We start from the raw sequence: 14,811 nt of genomic DNA on the forward strand, positions 1-14,811 counted from the left end.
TTAGACTACAGTGTTGCTGAAAAGCCATAAATCTTCTGTGGCCAGCCTTTTGTTTTGTTTTTTAAGTAAGTCACTGTTGCTTTTCAATCACTAATTTTTTTATTCCTTTCAGCTGTGAGAACTTCTCGCTTTAACAGCCCTTAAACCACAGACAGCGCAAGCTATTTATAATGTCTGTTAAATGTCTTAACACAGCAATTCTGCTCAACTCAGAATTATCTGTGGTAACATGGAGGACAAAGAGATTGAACTTCAAGGGTTGCCTGTATTTCTAAGCTCTTCCTCTGACACCTGATGTCTTCAGAATGATGATCAATAATTTTATAGTTGTGGTCAGCGATGCCTTCCTTTCTCTCCCTCTCTTCTCCTGGATGACCTCCCTTCTGGAGATCCTAATGAGCTGCTACAAGGCTAGGGAGGGAGAGGAAGTGGGAGGAGGGTGGACAGCACAGATCAGAAGGGCAAACTGAAGGTACGTGCTGTCCACAGAGCTTTTCATTTTGGATTGGCTTAAAAAAACAATAACTGTGGATTCTAGTTATTAAACCCTTGTCGGAGACATAACTTGCAAATATCTCTTCCCATTCTGAGGGCTGGCTGCTTACCTTACTTACTGTGTTTTTGGAAAGATGTTTGGAGATCACTTAGGGATCTAAAAATAGAGCTGCCATTCGATCCTTCAATTCCTCTACTAGGTATATATCCAGAAGACCAAAAATCACTATATAACAAAGATATTTGTACCAGAATGTTTATTGCAGCCCAATTCATAATTGCTAAGTCATAGAAGAAGCCCAAGTGTCCATCGACCCGTGAATGGATTAGTAAATTGTGGTATATGTACATCATGGAATATTATGCAGCCTTAAAAAAAGATGGAGATTTTTCCTCTTTCATGTTTACATGAACGGAGCTGGAACATATTCTTCTTAGCAAAGTATCTCAAGAATGGAAGAAAAAGTATCCAATGTACTCAGCCCTACTATGAAACCAATTTATAGCTTTCATAGGAAAGCTATCACCCAACTATAGCCCAAGAAGAAGGAGAAAAGGGAGAGGGAGCAGGTGGGAGGGGGGAGGATGTGGAGGGAGGGTGATTGGTGGGACCACACCAACGGTGCATTTTACAAGGGTACACGTGAAATTTACTAGGTGTCGAATATAAATGTCTTAACCCAGTAACTAAGAATATGCAGTGAAGGCTATGTTAACCAGTTTGATGAAAAGATTTCAAATGGTATATAAAACCAGCACATTGTATCCCATGATTGCATTAATGTACACAGCTATGATTTAATAATAAAAAAAACAAACTGAACTATACAAAAATGGGAGTGCATATTAATAGAGTTGCACTCAAATCATCATCACATTGTTTGCCCCTCTCTGATCACATCTTTCAACCATCACTACCCCTTGATAAAGTCGAATTTTGTGTTTTTCATGAACTTGCTGTTTGTTCAGTCTTATTACACTTGCTCATTATACAAATAGAATCATACTACAAATATTCTACTACAATTAGCCCTTTTCCATCAACATTATTTTTGAGATGAATTTATGACAGTACACACAGCTGGAGTTCATTAATTTTCACTGTATAGTATTCCATAGTATAAATATTTCAGTATTTGTTTATCCTTTCTACTGTAGATGAACTTTGGTTTATCTTCCATCATTTGGTATTAAGACAATGTTGCTAAATCACTGTAGTATATATGTATTTACTGATAAACTTGCCAGAATTTTTCTAGGGTCATGCCTTACAAACTTTTTAGACTACTATCCACAGTAATAATATATATATTATATATATATTTTTGCAGTTTTTGGCTGGGTCCAGGTTTGAACCCGCCACCTCCAGCAAATGGGGCCGGTGCCCTACTCCTTTGAGCCACAGGCACCGCCCTACAGTAATAAATTTTTACATCCCAAACCAGCATACCTTTGTATGTGTATCTACATAAAAAAGTGGTTAAAATGTCACAATATTTTTCTCTACTGCTTGCGCAATACTCTAATATTTTCATTAATAAAAATAACAAAAGTAAACGAGCAAATGCTCATTAATGATAGCTCACCAAATTGATTTTATGACTCCCTGATGAGTGCATTCAAAAAGCCCTTGTATAGGATATATTTGTGTTATTGATATAGCTACATCAAGTTTCTCTTCATTAATATTATGTTTATTTTTCTATCCTTTTGCTTTCAACTTTTCTGTGTGTTTAGGTTTGTCTAAATAGCTATAACTGCTTAATAATCTTTGACATTTTAGTCCAGTTATATTGATCATAAATTTTCATATATTCAGATTTCTTTAGACCATTTTTTTTTTATGCATTCTACTTGACCAGGTTTTCTCTATTTTTCATGTTTTCTTTTGGACTGAATTTCTTCCCCTTACTGTTTCGTCTTCCCCTAGTTTCTCTACTTTTTTGGAAGCTTTGTATTTTATTTCTGTCCTTTCAGTAGTTAACCTAGAAATTTTAACATACATGTATAATTTACCAAACTAACATATTAATCCTTTTCCTCAACTATATAAGGACATTACTTGCTAACCAGCTCTTCCAACACATTTCTAGCTTTATTCTTGCTCAGGATTTATTTCTCTTTTGATATATTTAGTAATATACATTACAAATTCCTTTTATTGTTATATATAGGATTTTTACAGCTTTACTTAACAGTTATTGTTGCATTTTGGACCTTCTGAATGAGACAATTTTCTTCATGTTTGATGTAAACTCTCTAGAAATTACTTTAGTAAGGACCTAGTGACAGAAAATTCATTTTTTTTTTTTTAGCCCAGTCTTTATGTTACTTTTTGAAGCATGATTTCACAGAGTATTCACTTGTAGGCCAATTATTATTTCATCTCAGCACGTTAAAGATACAATTCCATTGCCTTCTGGTTTCCATTGTTACGGTAGAGAAATTCACTACCATTCTAACTGTCATTCCTTGCAAGGCAATCTGTACTCCCCTTTGAGTTGTTTTAACATCTTTCCTTTACTTTTTGGTGTTCTACATTTCACCAAGACGTGCTTCAGTGTAGATTTTTTTTATTTATTTTGCTTTGAGCTAATTTGGCTTCTTGAAGTTGAGGGTTGGTAACTTTCTTCAATCCTAAAGTCATTAACTAACTACAGTCATTAATTTTTTAAATATTATGTCTACCCTATTCGTCTATTCTCTTGTTTAGGAGCTGCAATTAGATGTATGTAAATGTGATTCTATTGCCATTTCTTTAAGGTAGCTTAACTTCTCTTTCATATTATCTGTTTCCTTGTTTCTCTGTGTTGCATTTTGTACAATTTTTTCAAATTTGTTTTCTAGTTTAGTTTCCTCTTTGGTTGTAATAGAGACTATCAATTTTTAATTTTTTGAAGTTCTATCATGTTCTTTTTTCACATATGACCACTCGTTTGTTCCTTTCTTAATTTCTATTTCCAATTTTATTTATTTAGATATACTAAATATTTTTATATTCTCTATTATTGGATAATTCCTAATTCTGTAGTCTTTGCCAGATTCATTTTATAGATTATTAATTTTTTTATGATTCATGAGTCATTTTTCCCCTTCATGTTTTTAGTGACTTTCCATTGTTTTATTTTCCTTGGAACTTTGTATGTAAAGTGAAGAGTGGGTGCCTCAAGAGACGATTTGACAGTTGGGTTCTGCGGGATTCCAGAAAGTACTATTGACCTGAGTCTGCTTTTTTTATTTTTTCAATTTTTCATTGTATTAAATTTCAAATTTACTCATAGTGTAATAGATCCTCATAAGCCCGCTGGCCAGCTTTTAGAAAAGATTAACATACGCTCTTCTTTTTTTTTTTTACCTATTCCCTCTGTTTCTTTTCTAGAATATTAAAAGTATGACTGGGATCATGTTGAAATTTCAAACTATAAGATTTAGCGGACACAGAGAAAGAGTGAATTAGGTCCCTGAGCCATATGAGTGTGAGCTAATGATTCATAATCCTGAGAGACATCTTTTCCTTTTGTTTTTTCGGAGGTGGAGTTAATCAGGTACTTCTCTACAAAGTCTCTCTCTGCAGGTGCATTTGTAGCTACGCCCTTTGGCCAGCTTTACACTGGGGATGGGGGTGTGTCTGTCTTTCATCTAACATTAAGCCCTACTTAGGCCCTTGCCTTTTATGTTACATCAACAGATTAGTTCCTTAAAATGAGACTGCAGGTATGGTTAATAACTGTACCAGTCTGTCCTCTTCTGATGAGTTTCCTTGGATGTGGGACTTTCAGTGCTAAAGCCAAGAAAATCTCAGGCAAGGTGGGACCCTTGGCTACACTCTAAGTCACCAAATGGGCAGCGGGCCATTTACCCAGTGGGCAAATGCTGGCTGTAGCATTCTCTTGCCCCTATGGATTCAAACTTTCTTGGTGTTCCTAACTTCTGCTGAATTCTTTGCCTGTAGCTCAGCCACATATTTAAGGAAATGAACAGATTTTTATATTTTATCCTGTACTTTTAGGTGTGGTATCCTGTGAAAGGAATTTGAAATTCTAATTTGACATATTGCCAGATAAAAGGGAATCCCTGAAGATTCATTTTTTTGAACTAAGCTTACATTTAAGAATATATCATATGTCACATAAAAATCTCAATTTTTGTCTTCTGGTAAAAAATGGAAAGACTAGCTACATAGGGATATCATTCTTCTATGCTGACAGCTGGAGCTGCCTCCCTAGGATGGGTCGTGTCCTCTACATTCCTTACACTCACTGATATAATAAATGTGTGTACATGCCAAGCCTGTGTCACTCATTGACCTGGGAATTTATTGACTGTAACCCTGGCCCAACAATCTACTAAAAGAACTCCTGGTCTCTGGTGCCTGAAAGGTGATCCCCAAAATACCAAGTGATCATTTATACTTTTCAGGAGGTTATTTAACAGCTATGGGTTTGGTTGATGGGTCCACTACAGATTACTCATGCCACTTAAGCAAGGTATGGCATCTTCCAGAACATCCATTTCCCCATCTGAAAATGGTGACCATCTCACCTAACTTCAGGCTTGATGTGAGGATAAAACAGGGAAACATGTGAGACGCTTGTAGACCCGTGCCCAGCATATAGAAAACTCAGAGTAAGGACTAAATAGTAGTATAATATCTATCACTGTCTTACTTCATTCAGAATTTTCTGTCACATTGGGCAGCTTTCAGGCCTTTGGGCTGAGGCATATTCACCTCTTACTTAGCATGCCATAAGCTGCAGACAATGCTTATATTTATACTTTAAGAGAATTCATTTCCTTTTGGGAAATTGAGGGAACTGTATAAAAACAGGTCTCTGTACAGATATTTCGGTTTCCCCAATCTTGTATGTTAGAGCAATAGGCTTTGGAAAACGGTGTGGTGGTGGGGACTTAATGTGACTCATAACTACTGTTCAGTTGGGCTTTTCCCCTTCAGGTTCCTTGGTTAATTCATGCCACCTCTAGGGCTGCACATCTGCCTTTGGCCCTGGCAGTTCAGCTTTCTGATCTCTAGCATACCACCCTTATCTTTTCTAAATGTCCAGCCCTCCCTTACTGCACTTCTCAGTTCTCGGAGAGGAAAATATACCAGCCCCATAGTTCATTCTTACAGGGTTTTGAGGGGTGCTAACCTGAGAAATGTATTGCTGTCATCAGCCAGTGGTGCTTAATGCATCTATATCCTTTCCAGAGATGACCTATATCATATCAAGTGACAGAAGGGCCTTCACTCAAAGGAGTTATTGACATGTGGGCAATTCAGACATACCATGGTAGGATGGCTGGAGAGCTCTTTTTGGGTAAGGAGCCCTTTAGCAACCTTAAATATTTCTAGTTCTCCATCCTTTTACATGAATACATGATTCTATTTATCACTGCACACCCCTGACGAGGAAGCAGTATTTCATGACTGTGACTGGATGAAGGTGACTGGTACAGATGATTGGTCCAAGGCTAACTGAGAGAAAATGAAGATATATTTTTATTGTAAAAGTCTAAATGTGAGCATCATAGTGAGTGGATGGCTATTTCTTATCAAGCTGATCTTCTTTTAAAAATCTCAATCATCTGTGTGCTGTCTGTAGGAATAAGCTCACATATTTCAGGTCGCCTTTCAAGGTGGCCACCATCTCATTCCATCCTACAAATCCAACTCTGTCTGTACCTCATCTTCAAAATCTACCCTCTACTCTAGAGAATGTTTCACCAACTCACCTCCCCAACAGTGTGCCATGCTCCTTCCTATCTCTGGGACGTTGCTCATGCTGCTTCCCTTGACTTCAAAGACACCTCTTTGCCTTTTGCTGATAAAATCCTATCCCTTAGGACAGTGGTTCACAAACTTTGCTTCATATTGGGATCACACAGGGATCTTTAAGAACTACTAATGCCTGGCCCTCATCCCTCGACATTGTAATTAACCAATTCAGGAGTGTGAGTTTGGTATCAGCACTTTTAGCACAAAATAAAGGTGATCACAGAATACCAGGTGATTCTGATGTGTAGGAAAGATTGGAAACCATTGGTATATGCTCGTAAATTTCAATGTTATTACTCTCTCACTCATATTTTTTTCTGAAAGATAAAAACCAACACTCCTAACTCCATGAGAGGTAGGCTCTGCACCCTGATCTGGGCCCCCATATGTATGCAGAGCACACCTCTCTCTTACCAGTTATCATACTATATTCAAACTATCTGTTTCCTTCTCTGCCCCCTAGTAGACTGGAGTTTGCAGAGGAAAAACGGTGTGTCCTATTCATTCATATCCTCAGCATCTGACACAGGGCCTGGATTGCAAAAGAAGCTCAACACAGGCTTGTTGAGCTAAGCAGAACTTGGCTCACTAGTGCAAGCTATGGGAGTATTTTACAGGAGGAAAAAGCCACACTTTCAAACCCCAAGTTTGCAATTCTCTCTCTTTCTCTAGTGAAAAAGACAAAGGAGTCACAGACCAGGATTCAGTATGCTAGAATACTGACCTAAGCTTTATCTGGTGACTGTCTCTGTTAGTAAAAGGAAAGTACTCTAAGGAGCAAACTGATGGATGGCCAGAGCATTAGCTATGAAGTCTGAAAAAAAGAAGAGGATACCATGCAATGTTATAAGGGCTTGAGAGCTCACATACTCAACAGATGAATATTGACATTATTATTCCCAGTCCTTGGTCCTATTTCCAAGGGTCCAGTTTCCAAGGGTCTAATTCTGGGATGGAGTTTCCATTTAAGGCTGCCTCTGCAGTTTATCACTTCTCACTGGTTATTAATGGATGATCTTAGCGCAGCTACAGTAGAAATCTCCTTGCCCAAGCTCCTGCCCTACAGAACCTCTTAGATGCCATTTTGTAGGCCTAGAAATGCAGAATCAAAATCCTTCTGAGAAGTTATTACTACAGGATTTACTCATTTAAAATCACACCAAACCATTCCCTATCCAAGGCCATTCTTATCAAAAGAGTTTTTAGTTTGGTGCCAGTCTGTTAGTAGTCAATAGGAGAGTATCTACCAAAGCTGTTATCAAGAACATGTCTACTTCCCACCCACATTTTGTTCTGATTATTGATAGCTCACCCTGTCTATGATTAGCTTAAATACATTGGCATGCTATTATAAACATGACATTTGACTCAAATAGCCTTCCACTCAAAAAGCGTTGAAAGTCTGGTCAATTATCTGAGATATGCTTAAATTAATGCCATTGCCTCCATACTAAATTTCAAAACTTTCTTCAAATCACCTTGGAGAGGAAAATCAGTAATATTCTTAAAATAAGACAGAAAATGATCAAGGTTTTAATGATTGCTAGTTGTAAATACTAGAAGTCTGATGTCCTATTTGTTTTAATTTGAGAGATGCCTTGTATCCCACAAAAGATTTATTTGAACTTCTACAGACCTTGTTGACCATTTACATATTTATTCATATGGTGGTGGGAAATTAATCCAAGTTCAAAATGTTTTCTCAAGAAGTTACTCAAGGTTAACTGCACAGAGAGCAGGGATAGTTCAGATTATGCAAAATAGGAACTGTGCATAAATCACGGAAATTAATTACATCATTCCCAACAACTCTCCAAATTTGTTTTCCTATCGCTTTCTTAAATGACAGTGAAAACGTTTCTGTGTTCCCTTTCACAGATCAGCTGCGGTTAGAAGCAGATGACCTTCAGAGGGGGCTGGCAGCAGGCGGAGATGCTAGATGTCCTCTAATATTCATTCTCTTCTTCTTTCAGTTAAGAGAACCTCTGGATACTTGGCATCCGTCTGGAATAATCTCTCCCATCCTATGTGACAAAGTACCGGCCAATGGGATATTAGCAGAAGGGACAGGACAACTGCTGGGGAGTGCTCTTAAATGGATAAGCCATGTCTCTCATCAATCCATCCTCTTTCTTGATATTGGAAAAGTACACATAAGTGATAATTTTCAACAGTCATTTTGGACCATGAAGTAACCCTGAAATTGGAAATCACATGGAGTATGTAAACCATGTGACGCAGAAGGACACAACGGGAGTCTGGCATTGCTCTGTTAGCCTGTTCTACCTCCCTTGGACCTTCACGTGTGACAGTGAAAAATTTCTATTCTTACTGAAACCACTGTGCTTCAGGGTTTCTTTCACTCCTGTCTGGACCTAATCCTGTTTGTACTCATGGTTAGGGAAATCCAGTCTTGGATTTAGAACAAAATGGAGTCAGGAGAATTTGAATGGCAGAATCTGCTCCTGAATACCTACTGTTGAGCATACTCTCTTAGTGCCTTGACGCAGGAATGCAGGTTCCAGAGCTCTTTCCATTCAGATGAGGTAAGGGCCTAGATCCTGGTACTTGTTCTCTACGTATGTGAAACACTTGATTTCAGAGTCTGTGAAACCTCTCCTTTTTGTCTTGAGCAACTAACACCCACAGCCACAAACATTTTGGCATCAGTCCAGTGCTTTTCTCTTCTGCTGAGTGAAGAAGGTGCTGCGTGTGCTGACTTTCATTTGAAGCTGGTATGGAAATTCCTTGATAACAATGACTGGACTACCTGTCACTCTTTATTCCTTCTTCCTCTTCCTATCTGCAGACTGGGCACATTAGATGCTTTGTGGTCGGATGATGAGAGATCACAAGAACAAAGTCTGTGTGTTACAGAATAAAATGGCCATTGCACACACTGCTTCAAATCTCCTCTGTTTGGCTCAACATAGCCTTGTCTCAGTTCTTATTCTTAGGGCAGCCCACTCTTCAAAAGTAGGGAAGGACCACAGAACACTCTGTTCTCTGGCACTGCTTCTTGTGCTGCCCGCTGTCTTGAGTGGGCTTGAGCCCATTCTTTCTTCCTCACCACTTAATTTGCTCAAACTAGCAGTCTTGAGTGCCTAAAACATACAGCTCGCAAGAGCTCATCTTAACTAGAGGTAAAATTTTGCTTGAGCCTTGTTACAATACAAACATGTGATCTAAAAATGTGCCCAATTAATCCATTACTATGTGGACATGAGTCATTTTACCATATTAGTTAGCCAAAGGGCAGGGCAAGGAATAAGGAAATGAAACACCCCGGGAAAATGGAAATGCCCAGGTTTATGGTGTTAGTCACTCCAAGGTACTTACTTAGCCTCCTGCATGACAGATTTGCAGATTAGCTGCTGCTAAGAGATCCCACTCTAGGCAGGAATGAAAAAAGGATGGCAGGATCCCTTGGAGGCAATACAGCTCCTAGGGCCGGGAAGAGAGCACCAAGGCAACTTCTCAGAATTATCCAACAAGAACCAGATCACGGCCTAAGTATGTCCTCTGCCATGAAATACTCTGGTGGAAGGAACACTCCTGGCTCCTGTGGGAGAGGCTAGAAATAAACCCTGACAATGGGGGGAATAAGCAGAGCTCATTCAGCCATGGGGCACTTGGGCATTTGCCTGTTAGATTATTGGGTAAGTTGTTCTGTGTAACTTGTTTAGGTTTTGGGTAAATGACATATATCTTCTACTTCACAAATACATCCTTATTTATGCGAATACTGTTGGATTCTGCTTCAATAGGATCTTTTCTCTAATTCCTCAAAAGATATTTTTTCCTTATTCTAAGAATTTCCAAATCCCTTGCCTCTACTTTGGAGATTGCATTTGATTATCACTGGCTGATATTTTTGAAACAAGACAATGCATGGCAAATGAAGTTCTACTAGTTGTTTAACCCCACTAGACAATGAAGATTGTAGCTAGGAATGGCTGTGTAATGGATTCCTTACCAATGACACATAAGATGTAGTTTGTGGAGGGGGATTCTGAAAAAGCTTTCACTCTTCCTTATACTTGTATCTCAGATATGGATGGAATGCCTAGACTAGTGGGAGTCAAGTTTGCAAACAGAAGCAACAGATATGAGAACAAAAGCCAACACAGCAATTGTGGTTGAGAAGATAGATAAAACAAGCCTGGGCTTTTGGTGACATTATTGAGCTGCTACATACCTATTTCATGTTTGTCTTCCTCTAGACTTTTAATTCTCTAAGATGATTAAATGACTATATTATATAAGTAATAGCATGTCAGGGTTTTTTTGTTTACTCATGGTCAATAGTAGCTTATTCATATAGTTCCTTACCACTTTTAAGCCTATAATGATCTGAACATCAAGTCAATGCTCTGGCCCAAATTTCCTTCCATCAGTTATCTAAAGCAGAACTGTGCAGCAGAACAGTGATGAAGAAAGTATGCATGCAGAGCATGTATGTTTGTGTGATGACGGAGTATGTATCAAAATATATCACCATAGATGAAATGGAATATACAGTCATGTACTGCAGAACAACGTGTCAATCAATGATGAACTACATACTCAGAATATGATGGTGGCCCTGAAAGACTGTAATGGGGCTGAAAAATTCCAAAAGCGCCCCGATAGAACATCACAAAGCAATTACTCGTGTGTTTGTGGTGATGGTGGTGTAAGCAAACCTACTGTGCTATCAGTAACATAAAAGTACAGCACATATAATTATGCACAGTGCCTAACAGTTGATAATGATAAAAGTGATATGTTATGGTTTACATATTTAATATGCTGTACTTTTAATTGCTTTTTAGAGTATAATTATTCTGCTTTAAAAAAAGTTAACTGTAAAACAGCCTCATGCGAGTCCTTCAGGAGGTATTAGAGAAGAAGGCTTTGTTATCATAGGAGATGACAGCGCTACATCAGCTCCCTGAAGATCTTCCAGTGGGACAAGATGCGGAAGTGAAAGACAGTGGTACTGATGACTCTGACCTGTGTAGGTCTAGGCTGGTGGGCATATCTGCATCTTAGTTTGTTTTTTTTTTTTTTAAAGTTTAAAAAGTAAAAAAAAAAAATTAAATAGGAAAGAAGGTTATAGAATAAGGGTATAAATAAAGAAAATACTGGCTGGGCACCGTGGCTCACGCCTGTAATCCTAGCACTTGGAAGGCCAATATGGATAGACTGCCTGAGCCCAAGAGCTCAAGACCAGCCTGAGAAATAGCAAGACCCCGTCTCTACTAAAAAAAAAAATAGCCAACAACTGTGGTGGGTGCCTACAGTCCCAGCTACTCCAGGGGCTGAGGCAAGAGGATTGCTTGAGCTTGAGAGTTTGAGGTTGCTGTGAGTTATGACACTACAGCACTCTACCCAGGGTGACAGAGTGAGACTCTGTCTCAAATAAAATATTTTCATACAGAAGTACAATGTTTTTTACATTATAAGTATAAAGTTTTGTTATTGCAAAAGAGTTAAAATGTTAATAAAATTAAACAGTTTACAAATTAAAAAAGTTACACTAAGCTAAGATTAATTTATTACTGGAGAAAAAAGTTTGAGTAGATGTAATGTAGCCTAAGTAGTGTAGCCTAAGTTTCCAGTGTTTCCAAGTCTACAGCAGTGTAATGTCCTAGGCCTTCACATTCACTCATACACTGCCTCACCCAGAGCAATGTGAAGTCCTACAAGCTTCATTCATGCTAATTGCCCCATATAGGTGTACATTTTTTTTAAATCTTTGATATCATATTTTTTAAATGTATCTTTTTATTTTCTTTTTTGAGACAGAGTCTCACTTGGTTGCCCCAAGCTAGAGTGCTATGGTGTCAGCTCACAATAGCCTCAATAGCCTCAATAGCCTCAAACTCCTGGGTTCAAGTGATCTTTCTGTCTTAGCCTCCTGAGTAGCTGGGACTATAGGCATTAATCACAATACCTGGCTAATTTTTCTATTTTTAATAGGGACAGGGTCTCAGTTTTTTTACAGGCAGTCTCAAATTCCTGAGCTCAAATGAGCCTCCCACCTCAGCTTCCCAGAGTGCCAGGATTACAGGTATGAACTATCATGCTCAGTCTTAATCATATCTTTTCTATGTTTAGATATACAAAAGTATTGTACATATTCAGATATACAAAATACTTAACCATGTGTTACAACTGCCTACAGTATTCAGTACAGTAACATGTTCATGCTGGAGAGGCTTGAGGCGTAGAAGCAAGAGAATATGCAATATAGGTAGGTGTGTGATAGGCTATAACATCTAGGTTTGTGTCAGTATATTCTACGATGATGTTTCCATGATGACAAAATGGTCGCCTGATGCATTTCTCAGGCTATATCCCCATCCATCATTAAGCAATGCATGACTCTACAGAATATGTGGCCACTGAACACTTACAATGTGGCTAGTGTAACCGAGAAAATGAATTTTTAATTTTATGTTGCTTTCTTTAACTTAAATGGAAATGGCCACATGTAGTTACTGGCTATCACTTCAAATAGTAGAGACCTAAAGAATGCCGAAATATTAACATTCTTGTAGTTCCCTTGGAAAAAATTTAGTTTCTAACTTCATATATGCTATTTTAATAGGTCCAAGAACACCTCATTATAGAAAAATGGTGACTCAGCAGAGCTTTCCAGAGTGTCATGTTTGAAAGCTGTTAAACAAAATTTAAATGGAATATTAGCTAAGTACGCAGAACTGATACCAATTTAAGCATTTTACATTGACAACTATAATAAAGGAATTATAATGTTATTCAGATTACACTCATTCAGTGTTTGTTAAGACTTTTGTATTCCCAATTACAAATGAAAAGGATAATAATGGTGTACCAGTCTCATTAAGCTGTGGGGGTACAACAACTCTCTGAGACAAACTAAATTACAGTTTGCAGAAGATTGCCAGAAAATCAGCTGCAAAGTGTATCAACATGGTATAAAGAGTGGTGAGAAATTGGGAGTTGGCAGCTAAAATTGCTCCAAGTGCAAGGACAGGAGTGATGGACGCCGATTATACTAGACAGCAGCAATCTGTGGGGCTGCCATACTCTAGAATATGGTATCTGATGCTACCTCCATACCCAAATGAGACTTGGAGAAATAATCCCATCATGCCTTGGTGTCTCGTGTAAAACTAAATCCCTGGGCAACCTGCTCAGAAGCCCCTCTGCTAAAGCTGGAGACTTTGCTTTTCTCTTTTTTTTTTCCTTCTCTAAAACAATTCTTTCTTCTCTAAATAAATTCTCTTGCTTTTGCTTAAAACAAAACAAAACAAGAAAAAAGAAACCCTAAATAACCAGCATGCTCATATTTACAGTCATTTTTAGAGTCGAAGGAACAACTAATATTTCAGCTGCTAAAGGTATCACCTCTTCTATCTCCAAAGAGGGATGATGGTCACAGACAACTCCTGTCACTGGTTATCTCTGAAAATTGGCTAGAAAAACAGGTCAGAAAAGTCCTTTGTGTTGGAAACTAGAACTCCTTCAGCCTGGTGTTAGGAGCAGTCTTAAGAAGTAGCTGACAAGCTGAACACATTTCTGAGACCGAACTATCTATATGCAGGGTTCTAACAGAAATGATGAAGGAAAAAAGTTGAAGATCTTGGCAAACCATAGTTTCTTATTCCCCTTTATTGCATGTAAGACATTTAATTTAAAAATATTCAATTTAAGAACACCACCATCCCACATTTCTAACCAATAGGAGTTTGAACCAGGTACTTCTAGAGAAAATTACAGAAACTAGATCAATTCAAAGATGATTTTGTCCTCAGAGAAAAGCTTATTCCATTCAGTATAACTTCCATTTCGGATTGATGTACTTCTGGCGAGACATCAGAAATACTGACATCTCATCACTTTACACTGCATTCCTTTGCAAACACCTACGTTTTCTTCCTAAGTGCTGTTGGGCTCACTTATTTTATGGTGGCGTCCGATGTCTAAGAAGATAAACGTTACGCGTGAGCGGTTAAGACTCAGTCCCCACAGAGGCAGGAAGGAGCTCTGTGGGAAAGAAGGCTGCGTGCAGAAAACTCTCAGGAAAAGATGTATTAAGACATGGATTTTTACCTATGATGTGGCTCTGAAATGCAGAATCTGCGATCCTATCTTCTTCATCCTCTTCCAAGTTTTCATTAGCCTCTTTTGTCTGCAGCAACAAGAAGATAACAGAAGTTCTTATTTATTACATTAGACAGATCTTTGGTAATCCTCATTATAATGGTATAATAGTATGTTCTATAATAAATGTGTGGGAGAGTGTACCTGTATATAGATACGTGACAGAATATACGTATACATATATGTATTTTCTCATTCTACTTTCCCCAAATCCATCATTTAGCTTTATTATAAGTTTTAATTATAAGAGCATATTTTAAAAAATATAACCACAGTTCTAAAAGAGAGGATTTATAGGGCACCTAATTCTACACAAGATTTTAGAGATAAAAGCTTTGGTTTTTAATACTTAGTCAAGTCAGTAATATAGGGCTGCTACAAAAAATTAAAGTCTAAGGAGGTATAAT

At 38.0% G+C, this 14,811-nt stretch overlaps 1 protein-coding gene across 1 annotated transcript in view; it reads right to left on the reverse strand.

The window, feature by feature from the left end:
* NCKAP5 (NCK associated protein 5) overlaps window positions 1–14,811 on the reverse strand; it is an 807,957-nt gene that overhangs the window by 74,959 nt on the left and 718,187 nt on the right. Inside the window, exon 14 of the mRNA XM_023515856.1 lies at window positions 14,354–14,432. Coding sequence (XP_023371624.1) covers window positions 14,354–14,432 — 79 coding nt within the window. The remainder of the gene's footprint in view (window positions 1–14,353; window positions 14,433–14,811) is intronic.

Source organism: Otolemur garnettii, unplaced genomic scaffold (assembly GCF_000181295.1).
Source record: "Otolemur garnettii isolate 467f Iridium unplaced genomic scaffold, OtoGar3 scaffold00080, whole genome shotgun sequence".
In the NCBI taxonomy this organism is placed as follows: Eukaryota; Metazoa; Chordata; class Mammalia; order Primates; family Galagidae; genus Otolemur; species Otolemur garnettii.